This window comes from Coregonus lavaretus (genome assembly GCF_964263955.1).
Source record: "Coregonus lavaretus genome assembly, chromosome: 21".
NCBI lineage: Eukaryota > Metazoa > Chordata > Actinopteri > Salmoniformes > Salmonidae > Coregonus > Coregonus lavaretus.
In genome coordinates, this window is record NC_140008.1 from 16,964,939 (window position 1) to 16,980,270 (window position 15,332).

The window sequence follows — 15,332 nt, forward strand, 5'->3', positions numbered from 1 at the left end:
TACACGTACACTACCGTTCAACATTTTTGGGGTCACTTAGAAATGTCCTTGTATTAGAAAGAAAATCTATTGTTTTGTCCATTAAAATAACATAAAATGATCAGAAATACAGTGTAGACATTGTTAATGTTGTAAATGGCATTTGTAGCTGGAAACGGCTGATTCTGGCAGCTTCATTAAATACTACCAGCAAAACACCAATATCAACATCAACAGTGAAGAGGCGACTCCAGGATGCTGACCTAGGCAGAGTTGCAAAGAAAAAGCCATATCTCAGACTGGCCAATAAAAATAAAAGATTAAGATGGGCAAAAGAACACAGACACTGGACTTTTTCTTTGCAACTCTGCCTAGAAGGTCAGCATCCCCGAGTCGCCTCTTGTTGATATTGGTGTTTTGGGGGTAGTATTAAATGAAGCTGCCAGTTGAGGAACCGTGAGGCATCTGTTTCTCAAACTAGACACTAATGTATTTGTCCTCTTGCTCAGTTGTGCACCGGGGTCTCCCACTCCTCTTTCTGTTCTGGTTAGAGTCAGTTTGCGCTGTTCTGTGAAGGGAGTAGTACACAGCGTTGTACGAGATCTTCAGTTGCTTGGCAATTTCTCGCATGGAATAGCCTTAATTTCTCAGAACAAGAATAGACTGACGAGTTTCAGAAGAAAGTTATTTGTTTCTGGCCATTTTGAGCCTGTAAATCGAACCCACAATTGCTGATGCTCCAGATACTTAACTAGTCTCAATAAGGCCAGTTTTATTGCTTCTTTAAATCAGCACAACAGTTTTCAGCTGTGCTAACATAATTGCAAAAGGGTTTTCTAGTGATCAATTAGTCTTTTAAAATGATAAATTTGGATTAGCAAACACAACGTGCCATTAGAACACAGGTTGCGGATATTGGGCCTCTGTATGCCCATGTAGATATTTCATAAAAATCTGCCGTTTCCAGCTACAATAGCCATTTACAACATTAACAATGTCTACACTGTATTTCTGATTAATTTGATGTTATCTTTTGAAAACAAGGACTTTTCTAAGTGACCCCAAACTTTTGAACGGTGGTAGTGTGTGTGTGTATATATATATATATATATACATACACACACACATACATACATACATACACAGTGCCTTGCAAAAGTATTCATCCCCCTTGGCGTTTTTCCTGTTTTGTTGCATTACAACTTGTAATTTAAATGGATTTGGATTTCATGTAATGGACATACACAAAATAGTCAAAATTGGTGAAGTGAAATGGAAAAAAATTACTTGTTTCAAAATTCGAAAAAATTAATAATGGAAAAGTGTTGCGTGCATATGTATTCACTCCCTTTGCTACGAAGCCCCTAAATAAGATCTGGTGCAACCAATTACCTTCAGAAGTCACATAATTAGTTAAATAAAGACCACCTGTGTGCAATCTAAGTGTCACATGATCTGTCACATGAACTCAGTATATACAGTGGGGAGAACAAGTATTTGATAACCTGCAAAATTGGCAGTGTTTCCTACTTACAAAGCATATAGAGGTCTGTAATTTTTATAATATGTACACATCAACTGTGAGAGACGGAATCTAAAACAAAAATCCAGAAAATCACATTGTATGATTTTAAAGTAATTACATTTGCATTTTATTGCATGACATAAGTATTTGATACATCAGAAAAGCAGAACTTAATATTTGGTACAGAAACCTTTGTTTGCAATTACAGAGATCATACGTTTCCTGTAGGTCTTGACCAGGTTTGCACACACTGCAGCAGGGATTTTGGCCCACTCCTCCATACAGACCTTCTTCAGATCCTTCAGGTTTCGGGGCTGTCGCTGGGCAATAAGGACTTTCAGCTCCCTCCAAAGAGTTTCTATTGGGTTCAGGTCTGGAGACTGGCTAGGCCACTCCAGGACCTTGAGATGCTTCTTACGGAGCCACTCCTTAGTTGCCCTGGCTGTGTGTTTCGGGTCGTTGTCATACTGGAAGACCCAGCCACGACCCATCTTCAATTCTCTTACTGAGGGAAGGAGGTTGTTGGCCAAGATCTCGCGATACATGGCCCCATCCATCCTCCCCTCAATACGGTGCAGTCGTCCTGTCCCCTTCGCAGAAAAGCATCCCCAAATAATGATGTTTCCACCTCCATGCTTCACGGTTGGGATGGTGTTCTTGGGGTTGTACTCATCCGTCTTCTTCCTCCAAACACGGCGTGTGGAGTTTAGACCAAAAAGCTCTATTTTTGTCTCATCAGACCACCTGACCTTCTCCCATTCCTCCTCTGGATCATCCAGATGGTCATTGGCAAACTTCAGACGGGCCTGGACATGCGCTGGCTTGAGCAGGGGGACCTTGCGTGCGCTGCAGGATTTTAATCCATGACGGCGTAGTGTGTTACTAATGGTTTTCTTTGAGACTGTGGTCCCAGCTCTCTTCAGGTCATTGACCAGGTCCTGCCGTGTAGTTCTGGGCTGATCCCTCACCTTCCTCATGATCATTGATGCCCCACGAGGTGAGATCTTGCATGGAGCCCCAGACCGAGGGTGATTGACCGTCATCTTGAACTTCTTCCATTTTCTAATAATTGCGCCAACAGTTGTTGCCTTCTCACCAAGCTGCTTGCCTATTGTCCTGTAGCCCATCCCAGCCTTGTGCAGGTCTACAATTTTATCCCTGATGTCCTTACACAGCTCTCTGGTCTTGGCCATTGTGGAGAGGATGGAGTCTGTTTGATTGAGTGTGTGGACAGGTGTCTTTTATACAGGTAACGAGTTCAAACAGGTGCAGTTAACAGGTAATGAGTGGAGAACAGGAGGGCTTCTTAAATAAAAACTAACAGGTCTGTGAGAGCCGGAATTCTTACTGGTTGGTAGGTGATCAAATACTTATGTCATGCAATAAAATGCAAATGAATTACTTAAAAATCATACAATGTGATTTTCTGGATTTTTGTTTTAGATTCCGTTTCTCACAATTGAAGTGTACCTATGATAAAAATTACAGACCTCTACATGCTTTGTAAGTAGGAAAACCTGCAAAATCAGCAGTGTATCAAATACTTGTTCTCCCCACTGTATGTATGTACAGTGGGGAAAATAAGTATTTAGTCAGCCACCAATTGTGCAAGTTCTCCCACTTAAAAAGATGAGAGAGGCCTGTAATTTCCATCATAGGTACACGTCAACTATGACAGACAAATTGAGAAAAGAAAATCCAGAAAATCACATTGTAGGATTTTTAATAAATTTATTTGCAAATTATGGTAGAAAATAAGTATTTGGTCACCTACAAACAAGCAAGATTTCTGGCTCTCACAGACCTGTAACTTCTTCTTTAAGAGGCTCCTCTGTCCTCCACTCGTTACCTGTATTAATGGCACCTGTTTGAACTTGTTATCAGTATAAAAGACACCTGTCCACAACCTCAAACAGTCACACTCCAAACTCCACTATGGCCAAGACCAAAGAGCTGTCAAAGGACACCAGAAACAAAATTGTAGACCTGCACCAGGCTGGGAAGACTAAATCTGCAATAGGTAAGCAGCTTGGTTTGAAGAAATCAACTGTGGGAGCAATTATTAGGAAATGGAAGACATACAAGACCACTGATAATCTCCCTCGATCTGGGGCTCCACGCAAGATCTCACCCCGTGGGGTCAAAATGATAACAAGAACGGTGAGCAAAAATCCCAGAACCACACGGGGGGACCTAGTGAATGACCTGCAGAGAGCTGGGACCAAAGTAACAAACCTACCATCAGTAACACACTACGCCGCCAGGGATTCAAATCCTGCAGTGCTAGACATGTCCCCCTGCTTAAGCCAGTACATGTCCAGGCCCGTCTGAAGTTTGCTAGAGTGCATCCAGAAGAGGATTGGGAGAATGTCATATGGTCAGATGAAACCAAAATAGAACTTTTTGGTAAAAACTCAACTCGTCGTGTTTGGAGGACAAAGAATGCTGAGTTGCATCCAAAGAACACCATACCTACTGTGAAGCATGGGGGTGGAAACATCATGCTTTGGGGCTGTTTTTCTGCAAAGGGACCAGGACGACTGATCCGTGTAAAGGAAAGAATGAATGGGGCCATGTATCGTGAGATTTTGAGTGAAAACCTCCTTCCATCAGCAAGGGCATTGAAGATGAAACGTGGCTGGGTCTTTCAGCATGACAATGATCCCAAACACACCGCCCGGGCAACGAAGGAGTGGCTTCGTAAGAAGCATTTCAAGGTCCTGGAGTCTCCAGATCTCAACCCCATAGAAAATCTTTGGAGGGAGTTGAAAGTCCGTGTTGCCCAGCGACAGCCCCAAAACATCACTGCTCTAGAGGAGATCTGCATGGAGGAATGGGCCAAAATACCAGCAACAGTGTGTGAAAACCTTGTGAAGACTTACAGAAAACGTTTGACCTTTGTCATTGCCAACAAAGGGTATATAACAAAGTACTGAGAAACTTTTGTTATTGACCAAATACTTATTTTCCACTATAATTTGCAAATAAATTCATTAAAAATCCTACAATGTGATTTTCTGGATTTTTTTCTCTCTCATTTTGTCTGTCATAGTTGACGTGTACCTATGATGAAAATTACAGGCCTCTCTCATCTTTTTAAGTGGGAGAACTTGCACAATTGGTGGCTGACTAAATACTTTTTTTCCCCCACTGTATGTATGTATGTATGTATGTATGTATGTATGTATGTATGTATGTATGTATGTATGTATGTATGTATGTATATATGTATGTATATATATATATATATATATATATATATATATATATATATATATATATATATATATATATATATATATATATATATATATATATATATACATACATACATACATACATACATACATACACACACACACACACACACACACACATACATACATACACACACACCTGTTCTGAAAGGCCCCAGAGTCTGCAACACCACTAAGCAAGGGGCACCACCAAGCAAGCGGCACCATGAAGACCAAGGAACTCTCCAAACAGGTCAGGGACAAAGTTGTGGAGAAGTACAGATCAGGGTTGGGTTATAAAAAAATATCAGAAACTTTGAACATCCCACGGAGCACCATTAAATCCATTATTTAAAAAATGGAACGAATATGGCACCACAACAAACCTGCCAAGAGAGGGCCGCCCACTTTACGTAAGTGGCCAGAAAAAAGCCATTGCTTAAAGAACATGTTTGGTGTTCGCCAAAAGGCATGTGGGAGACTCCATAAACATATGAAGAAGGTACTCTGGTCAGATGAGACTAAAATTGAGCTTTTTGGCCAACAAGGAAAACGCTATGTCTGGCGCAAACCCAACACCTCTCATCACACAGAGAACACCATGGGATGTTTTTCATCGGTAGGGACTGGGAAACTGGTCAGAATTGAAGGAATGTTATAAATAAATATAGGGAAAATCTTGAGGGAAACCTGTTTCAGTCTTCCAGAGATGAGACTGGGACGGAGGTTTACCTTCCAGCAGGACAATGACCCTAAGCATACTGCTAAAGCAACACTTGAGTGGTTTAAAAAGGTGAAACATTTAAATGTCTTGGAATGGCCTAGTCAAAGCCCAGACCTCAATCCAATTGAGAATCTGTGGTATGACTTAAAGATTGCTGTTCACCAGCGGAACCAATCCAACTTGAAGGAGCTGGAGCAGTTTTGCCTTGAAGAATGGGCAAAAATCCCAGTGGCTAGATGTGCCAAGCTTATAGAGACATACCCCAAGAGACTTGCAGCGGTCTTATTTCTTGTTTGTTTCACAATAAAAAAATACTTTGCATCTTCAAAGTGGTAGGCAAATTGTGTAAATCAAATGATACCCCCAAAAAATCCATTTTAATTCCAGGTTGTAAGGCAACAAAATAGGAAAAATGTCAAGGGGGGTAAATACTTTCGCAAGCCACTGTGTGTGTGTGTGTATATATATATTTGCGAGAAAAAAAAACATGGGGGATTGGAAGAGATGCAGACAATTACAATGATTAAGTTGCAATATTAAAGCTGATCTACCCCCTAATTTTTTTTGGAAAAAGTTATTATTATTTTTTTTTTTTTTATATACATGTTCAATAAATTCTAAAAACCTGTTTTCGATTTGTCATTATGGGGTATTGTGTGTAGATTGATGAGGGTTTTTATTTTATTTCATCCATTTTAGAATAAGGCTGTAACGTAAACAAAATGTGGAAAAAGGTCAAGGGGTCTGAACACTTTCCAAAGTGTGTCTGTGTATATATAAATAAATATTGATCACATTGTGTATGACAATATATTTTGATACATTGAATATTAATATTGTGAACCCATGTTACATATTTCTTACCTCCTGTTTCAGGAAGTTATGTCACTGAGTACTGCCCCTATATATAGGACCTTACACCTCCATCTGGGATATGGATGCTTTTCTCCCTATACACCAAGTCACTTGGCTCTGTCATATACTCACATGGCCTCTCCTATCATTGCTACGCTGACAATACACAACTAATCTTCTCCTTTCCCCCTTCTGATAACCAGGTGGCGAATCGCATATCTGCATGTCTGGCAGACATATCAGTATGGATGACGGATCACCACCTCAAGCTGAACCCTGGCAAGACGGAGCTGCTCTTCCTCCCGGGGAAGGACTGCCCGTTCCATGATCTCGCCATCACGGTTGACAACTCCGTTGTGTCCTCCTCCCAGAGTGCGAAGAGCCTTGGCGTGACCCTGGACAACACCCTGTCGTTCTCCGCTAACATCAAGGCGGTGACCCGATCCTGCAGGTTCATGCTCTACAACATTCGGAGAGTACGACCCTGCCTTACACAGGAAGCGGCACAGGTCCTAATCCAGGCACTTGTCATCTCCCGTCTGGATTAATGCAACTCGCTGTTGGCTGGGCTCCCTGCCTGTGCCATTAAACCCCTACAACTCATCCAGAATGCCGCAGCCCGTCTGGTGTTCAACCTTCCCAAGTTCTCTCACGTCACCCCCCTCCTCCGCACACTAACAGTTGAAGCTCGCATCCGTTACAAGACCATGGTGCTTGCCTATGGAGCTGTGAGGGGAACGGCACCTCCGTACCTTCAGGCTCTGATCAGTCCCTACACCCAAACGAGGGCATTGCGTTCATCCACCTCTGGCCTGCTGGCTCCCCTTCCTCTGCGGAAGCATAGTTCCCGCTCAGCCCAGTCAAAACTGTTCGCTGCTCTGGCACCCCAATGGTGGAACAAGCTCCCTCACGACGCCAGGACAGCGGAGTCACTCACCACCTTCCGGAGACATTTGAAACCCCACCTCTTTAAGGAATACCTGGGATAGGATAAAGTAATCCTTCTACCCCCCCCCAAAAAAAAAAAAGAAAATAGGAAAGTGGTTATCCCACTGGCTATAGGGTGAATGCACCAATTTGTAAGTCGCTCTGGATAAGAGTGTCTGCTAAATGACGTAAATGTGCCCTTGAGCAAGGCACTTAACCCTAATTGCTCCTGTAAGTCGCTCTGGATAAGAGCGTCTGCTAAATGACTAAAATGTAAATGTAAAATGTGATGAAGACCTAAGGGTCAAAACGTTGTTTAAAATAAAATCACCTGGGATTATGAGCAGCAGTGTGCAGAGTTTGCCTACAACTCCAGCACCTGCAGAATGTACCTGGATGTGCACATGTTCAGCTTTTGTACAATAATAGTGTTTAACATGATTTTTGAATGACTACCTTCTCTGTACCCCACACATACAATTATCTGTAAGGTCCCTGAGTTGAGCAGTGAATTTCAAACAGATTCAACCACCAAGATCAGGGAGGTTTTCCAATGCCTTGCAAAGAAGGGCACCTATTGGTAGATTGGTAAAAATACAGAAAGCAGATATTGAATATCCCGTTGAGCATGGTGAAGTTATTAATTACACTTTGGATGGTGTATCAATACACCCAGTCACTCCAAAGATACAGGTGTCTTTCCTAACTCAGTTGCCGGAGAGGAAGGAAACCGCTCAGGGATTTCACCATAAGGCCAATAGTGACTTTAAAACAGTTAGAGTTTAATGGCTGTGATAGGAGAAAACTGAAGATGGATCAACAACATTGTAGTTACGCCACAATAACCTAGCTGACAGAGTGAAAAGGAAGCCTGTACAGAATAAAAAAATATTCTAAAACATGCATGGGCAAATCCAACAACAAATCATTGAGTACCACTTCATATTTTTAAGTATGGTGATGGCGGCATCATGTTACGTTTATGCTTGTCATTGGTAGGGAGTAGGGAGTGTGTCCCCCCCCCAGTTCAGTCTGCTTTCCACCAGACACTGGGAGATGAATTCACCTTTACGCTGGAAAATAACCTAAAACACCAAATCTACGCAGGAGTTGCTTACCAAAAAGACAGTGAATGTTGCCGAGTTCCAGTTTTGACTTCAAAATCTATGGCAAGACCTGAAAATGGTTGTCTTGCAATGACACACAACCAATTTGACAGAGCATGAAGAATTGTTTGGGGGGGAATGAAAGAAATTGGCTAATGTTGCACAATCCAGGTGTGAAAAGCTCTTAAGAGACTAACCCAGAAAGACTCACAGCTGTAATCGCTGCCAAATATTGACTCAGGGGTGTGAATACTTACAGAAATCTCATTTACACACTTCAATACTTCTAAAAACATGTTTTCACTTTGTCATTATGGGGTATTGTATGAAGATGGGTGAGAGAAAAAAATCGATTTAATCCATTTTGAATTCAGGCCGTAACAACAAAATCTGGAGTAAGTGAAGGGGTATGAATACTTTCTGAAGGCACTGTACATTTACATTTTAGTCATTTAGCAGACGCTCTTATCCAGAGCGACTTACAGTTAGTGAGTGCATACATTTTAATTTTTTTATACTGGAATCGAACCCACAACCCTGGCGTTGCAAATGCCATGCTCTACCAACTGAGCTACATCCCTGCCGGCCATTCCCTCCCCTACCCTGGACAACGCTGGGCCAATTGTGCGCCGCCCCATGGGTCTCCCGGTCGCGGCCGGCTACGACAGAGCCTGGATTCGAACCAGGATCTCTAGTGGCACAGCTAGCACTGCGATGCAGTGCCTTAGACCACTGCGCCACTCAGTGACTGTACATGCAGCAAAAATGAGGAGGGCTCCAATGAGCTTACTGTGCTACAATTGTGTGTAGGGTTAATGTGCTGGTCCCAGACAGACAGCAGTATACACATACAATCAGCCTGTTCAGTGTGTGTGGAGGCGGCGAGGGGGGAGTTCCTGCCGCGCGCACACACAGCAACACCAGCGCTGCTGCTAAAAATAAACGCTGGCTGAGAGAAAGAGTGCGTATGACGCGTGAGAGAGGAGCTCTAACAGCCAACCCTCCGCTCTCTCTTCCCCTCTCAGCCCCCTGTTGTGGGCACGACGACGGAACTGACTCAACCACTCACTACCTCCCTCCCTCCACCGCCCTTTCATTCTGTTTCGTTATCTCACCATGACGCACTGCTGGGGAATAGGGGCATAATACCGCTCCACTGCGTATTACTCACGACCAATGAACAAATAACTAACCAGGTGCAGCAGTGATATCATTACTACAGAGAAAAATAACTGATTCCATCAATCCGTCCGTCACAGTCTAATTCTTTAGGCAGAACTGCCTTAACATGCCTGTATGCTTGATCTTCCCTGATAACACCACAGGTCACATGTTTGCCCAATTCATTAATGAATGGCTTGTTAAAGTTTCACTTTAACACACAGGTAGAAATACTTGAGGAAGATAGGAACACCACAAGTTTGACAACACAAACTAGGCAAGGCAACGTTGATTTAAATAATGTAATGTGCGAAAGCATTCTGGCTTTAGTTAAAGCGCCAAGCAAACAATTCAACAAAGGGCTCTGTGGCACAAGAGGTGTTCTTCATATGGAAGCAGTTACAGATTTAAATCCGCAGATGGTGACTGTGTGAGAATGAGAGAAAGCGTGTTAAAGCATGTGAATGGTAGCAGCTTCAGCGTGGGGAGACAGGCAGGCAGCATATTTTACTGTTATGTTGTGCAGTGAACAACAGAACAGTGCACGTTCCTTCTGTGGGTGAGTGGAGCAATTTGGTCAGAAGTATTGGAATATGTATGATGTACAGTATCTTTGGTGGGCAGGAGCAGTGCTGAAATCAGTGCCCATGATTTCAGAATGAGATGTTCGACGAGAAGTTAGTTTTCAACAACATTTGGTTTTCAACAGCGGAGATTTGAAATAACCTTGCTGTCTGTCTCTCGGACATCTGCAACAGACATCTGCAACATTGTTTCAATATTGAAATTCGATCTCCATCCGTCCTATGGTAATAAACGTGTCAGGAGTTAGGACGAAACAGACAGGCTGGCAGCTTTCCTCAGCCAGGCGAAATCATGAATCAGCTGGCATCATTTTTATGGATATATACAAAGAAATGTAAATAGAAACACACGAAATGTAGCTAGTTTGCTGTCATTCCAGCTTCAATTTGAAGTTATTGTGTTAGTTGTGTAGTTGGCTCTCTTCTGAACAGTGGCCTGGAGAGAGAGCACATGTTCTATGCCAGGCGAAATCGCACATTAGCTCATGCATTATGGATGTATCCCCCCCCAAAAAAATAAAAAAAAATAGAAAACACCTTAAAGTTCCACTATGCAGAATTTGCACCGCCATTTCCTGGTTGCTAAAACTAATAGTTTGCCTCATTTCAGTTTGTGAGACAAAATAAGCTAGTATAGTGCAGAGAATCATTGTACCATCTAAACCGCTGTGAAATATATTTTCCACACCAAAAATATTGTTGCTTGAGCTTTTTGAAGCTGGTGTACAAAACCAAACTTCAAAGACACAAAAACAAAACTTAAGAGCGGGAAGCATAGAAATAGCGCACATAGGTTTACCACTTCTTAAACTTGCTTTCAAGTAGAATGAATGATAGTTATAGATCATCATGGCAACCGAACATTTAGAACGAACGACTGGGTCACGTCCATAGATTTAGAACAAAAATACTTAACGACTGGGTCGCATCTCTGGCAACCGAACCGATAGAATGAATGACCAGCCAGCTTAGGTAGCAACCCTAGATTTGTGTCGGGACTATATATCGTGGAAGGATGAAATAGTATGAATAAATTCAATGAAAATATGTCATTCATTATTTGAATGTTGGTAAACCGCTGTATAAAAGTGATAATGCTCTCAAAGCAGTCTCAGGCCTAACAACACCCATGCCAATATATCCTCCAAACACCAGCATCTCAGGCATTTTCACTTAAATAACGCATGCTCTATAATGCCTTTCAAGCCAATCAGAAATGAGTATTCAACAATGCCATGGTATAACACAGAATAACAGTTTGGTGAGGCAGCTCCTCCACCACCAAACTGTTACGCATTGTGTATTTATTCCTGGTGTTATTTTCTTTATTCTCTCTGCTTTGTTGGGAAGGGCCCGTAAGTAAGCATTTCACTGTTAGTCTACACCTATTTATGAAGCATGTGACATAAAATGTTATTGATTTGTTTGTGTTGCCTTTTTCTGAGAGGAGGCCAGTCATGCAACAGTCCTGCTATCAGTCTCTGGTGTAATGGAGTGAAGTCAGCCATTACCAATTGTGGAGGATTGCATCAACAGCAGCACTGCCTAGTTCCTGAACTCTGACCTTAAGGGACATTACCCAGTGTGACACAGAACACTAGAGGCACCACAGACAACACTCAGCCATTCTGAGAAATACACTTTCAGGTAGTTTTTTTCCAAGTACCGTCTCACCGCAATTTACTATAAATGAGTAATAGAGCTGAAACACAATTGAAGCCACCAGAAAAACCACAATCATTTCATCTGCTTCCATTCCCCTTTATACAATAATCTGGTAAACTTTAGCATGAAATTCAGCTAAAGCATATGTTCAAGGCATGCTGAACACATTCAACTCAAATAATTAAAAAAAACAATGAAAAAATAACAATACATAAATTAAAAATAAGAAAGAAATTTTTTTTTTAAAGAATACAAATATATAGATATATAAAAACAAATGAAATTCATAAATATACTCTAAAAATTAATTTAAAAATTGTAAAGTGGTTGTCCCACTGGCTATCATAAAGTGAATTAACCTAATTTGTAAATCGCGCTGGATAAGAGCGTCTGCTAATTGACGTAAATGTAATGATAATGTAATCCTCTGAATTTGCGGGACTGGTTTTAGAAGTGGGATGGATAACTGGTCATACCATGTGGGAGTCACATGGGATGGTACTTCCCTGAAGCCCCATTTATTTGTTTTCTTGGACCTGGTGTTAAAGCAACTTATATAACCATAAAAGGGACTAGAGTTGTGGGAAATTGTGTAGTGTTTGTGCTATGCTAATGCAAATTATACCTTCAGATTGTACCCTATTGGCATGAGTGCAGGATTGCCTCATGAGTGCTGGATTTTAGGTGTAATCCCAGCTGCTAGCTATCCCCTAGATTCAGTCAGACTCGAGTATGCAACAATCTTTCTGTGCAATAACAGTAACAGTAGACGTCAACAAGGCAGTGACCACCAGGCTGAGAGACATTTGGAGTCCAGCTGCTGTGGTTGTAAATTTTCTGCATAATATTTAGCAAAACATATTGTCCCATATTTGATACATTGTTTAAAGTTCTGGCAAGATTTCTTGCATGCATGAGTCGAAGTATACGTATTGCAAATGACAGGGGTGTTAAAACATCGCTCTCCTATGACTCGCACTTCAAAAGACGGCTTGCTAGCTAGTTAGCATAAAAACATGGGTAGGTGCATAACAGGAAAAGTTAGCGAGCTAGCGTTCTAGCTAAATAAATGCTTAACATTACTCACGAGAATTATAATGAGTCAAAGAAAACCGTTAATGCTAGCTAGCGGAGTTGAACCAAAGATGTATAACTAACCCATTCTGTGGTTGAACCGTAACTAGTTAGCTACAGTACCTAGCTAAGTTAACTTACTGACCCAACCGAAACCAAATGGTGGAGAGCTTCTGCTAGACTTGTGAAAATGAGGAACCGAGACCTATAACTAGCTACTGTAGTTAGATAGCTAGGTGTGCAACGCTTCTCATGTGTAATGTTTGCCATCTAACGATTTGTGTGTACTTTATGCGTTAACGTTAGTTACCTACTAGCTACTAGTAAGGTGTTCCACTCACAGTCAGTAGCCACATTGTTGGCTATCCACTCCACTGAGAATTGGTGGATATAATGTTATCCACTTCTTTCAGCTTCTGGCTAGCTCTGTGGTGGACCGTCTGTCTGGCCTGTATGTAACTTAACCTTAGCTAACACATGAGCTAGTAGCTAGCTAACTACAGCTAGTTGGCTACATTATTACAGGGATGAATAGCTACATCTAAACCTCACTTGGTTGGCAAAGTCATAGCTGGCAACTTGGTTGGTATGATTAAATACTCACGTATACTGGTAATGGCCACGGGTAGCCAGCAGCTTCGGCTCCAACTGGCGATTTCAGCTTGAGTTCTAGCTTTTCTCCCATTATACACTTTCTCCGGTGTTTGCTAACGTTAGCTAGTTTAGCGAGCTACTACAATTATCATTTTGTCAGAAAAATAATCCTTAACACAACAGAGGAAAATTAATGTCGATGAATGGAGTGGGAAGTAGTACACGCTCCCTGTAGTCCGGTGTTCAAATATTTCCGTTTGATTTAAATCAATGTATTAAAAAATGACTTCATGCCGAGCGGCTGCTACACCTCGGCAGTACAGCCGCCATCTTGCCCGGCGTGAAAATCGGTCACTACCAAAGGGACAGAAACGTCAGGGAGGGGGGACCTGGTTTTAATGTCTTATGGGGGGGGCGGCAGTCAGAGCATAGGAAGTATAAACGGTTACCGGGTGTGTACAACTGGATTCTTACATTTCGAATGATGAGCATGACGAAAACAACCAGCCATTCTCCTCTGTATAAGACAGTTTGAATTAGAATTTCCCGGGACCAATAACGGACAACTGGCGGGAGATACCATTTTACTCGACTACTCACTGTGTGTGATGACAGTGAACAATGAAAGCAATGTTTTGGATGGAGCAGAGGGGACAGACCGAGGTCGTTTTGCTTTCCTCAATTTACGTTCAGTGGTGATGGATCTTCTGTCAAGTGTGTTCATCAAGGGACACACTTTTTTTTTCGCAATGGGGTGCCACCAATGACTATAGAATATGAATGGACAAAGCCATTGATCACGTGACAATTAATTCCTACGTGAAGACTCAATAGCGCATTGATGCCAAATTAAGTCCGTTAAGATGGGTTTTGTCTAGAAGGGATACAGCTTTTGCCAAAATTGACTTTTCGTATCAGGTTTAGGATCACTTATGCAGCAGGTTAGGATAATTAGGATAGGAAAAGGGTTAGGATTAGCTAAAATACCCACACACAAAAATCTTATTTTGCTGTCAATTTGACAAAAGCAATATTCCAGCTAGACATAACCATTAAGACCGCTTCTCATGGAGACAAAGGTTGCGTCCCCTGCTCAGACGTTGCATACATCAACCAATGGTTGCATGCCACGTCATCAACTAACAGATTGGTAAAATGTTTACACCTTTAATGGGGTGATTGTTGCCTAATCAGGTGCAGCAGCTGATACTTCAAATGCCTTTCCAGGCGTTGTAAGAGCTGGCATGCGTCAGCAATGAGTGGGCAGAGGAATGCACCCATAACATGCAACGTTTGAGCTACTCCAGGAAGTGGCTTTGCAGGCTAGTTCAGTGCTGCCCCCTTGCACTGACTAACTCAAGTACTGAGGTATAAGGAGAACTGGAGAATGTGTCCAAGATGTCAGACCATTGTTTTCAAGGTAATCTACTCGCGTTCCCCGATTCATGGACCGGCTATATCAGGGTTGCATCCGGTTTATATGGACCAACGTCTCATGCGCACTAACAGCGACTACGTCGTCACGTCATCCAAAAACATGGCAGACATTTTATGAATATAAAATGTTAATCTTCGGCTGTGAATGATAGAACAAATAAATCGGCCTCAGCAACAATGATTTGAATAATTCAATGGATGTTTTGAGCACAAAGGTGATGACTAATGTGTCTTATTAGGAATGTTCAAATCTGACTTCTCTGTGTTAAACTGCAGTACCGAAGCAAAACTGTCGAACCCTGGGTCCGTGAACTCAAGCAGGGGAGAACAACTACCCTCTGTCATTGAAGCCAGGGAAGTTTAAGGCTAACCATGGTACTGCAACATCCGCACTGAGCTAAAGGGTAGAGCTGCTGCTTTCAAGGAGCGGGACTCTAACACTTATAAGAAATCCCAAACAGGCAA

The 15,332-nt window shown here is 42.0% G+C and overlaps 2 protein-coding genes across 4 annotated transcripts in view; one reads left to right on the forward strand and one right to left on the reverse strand.

The window, feature by feature from the left end:
• The window catches only part of LOC311148990 (histone-lysine N-methyltransferase, H3 lysine-79 specific-like), a 45,585-nt gene extending 31,817 nt beyond the window's left edge, over window positions 1-13,768 (reverse strand). For all 3 annotated transcript variants that reach the window (XM_084186046.1, XM_084186045.1, XM_084186044.1), the window contains exon 1: window positions 13,441-13,768. In XM_084186046.1, coding sequence (XP_084042172.1) covers window positions 13,441-13,521 — 81 coding nt within the window. In that variant the 5' untranslated portion in view covers window positions 13,522-13,768. The remainder of the gene's footprint in view (window positions 1-13,440) is intronic.
• Window positions 1-15,332, forward strand: part of LOC311149299 (uncharacterized protein) — a 176,407-nt gene that overhangs the window by 73,588 nt on the left and 87,487 nt on the right. The gene's annotated exons all lie outside the window — the stretch shown is intronic.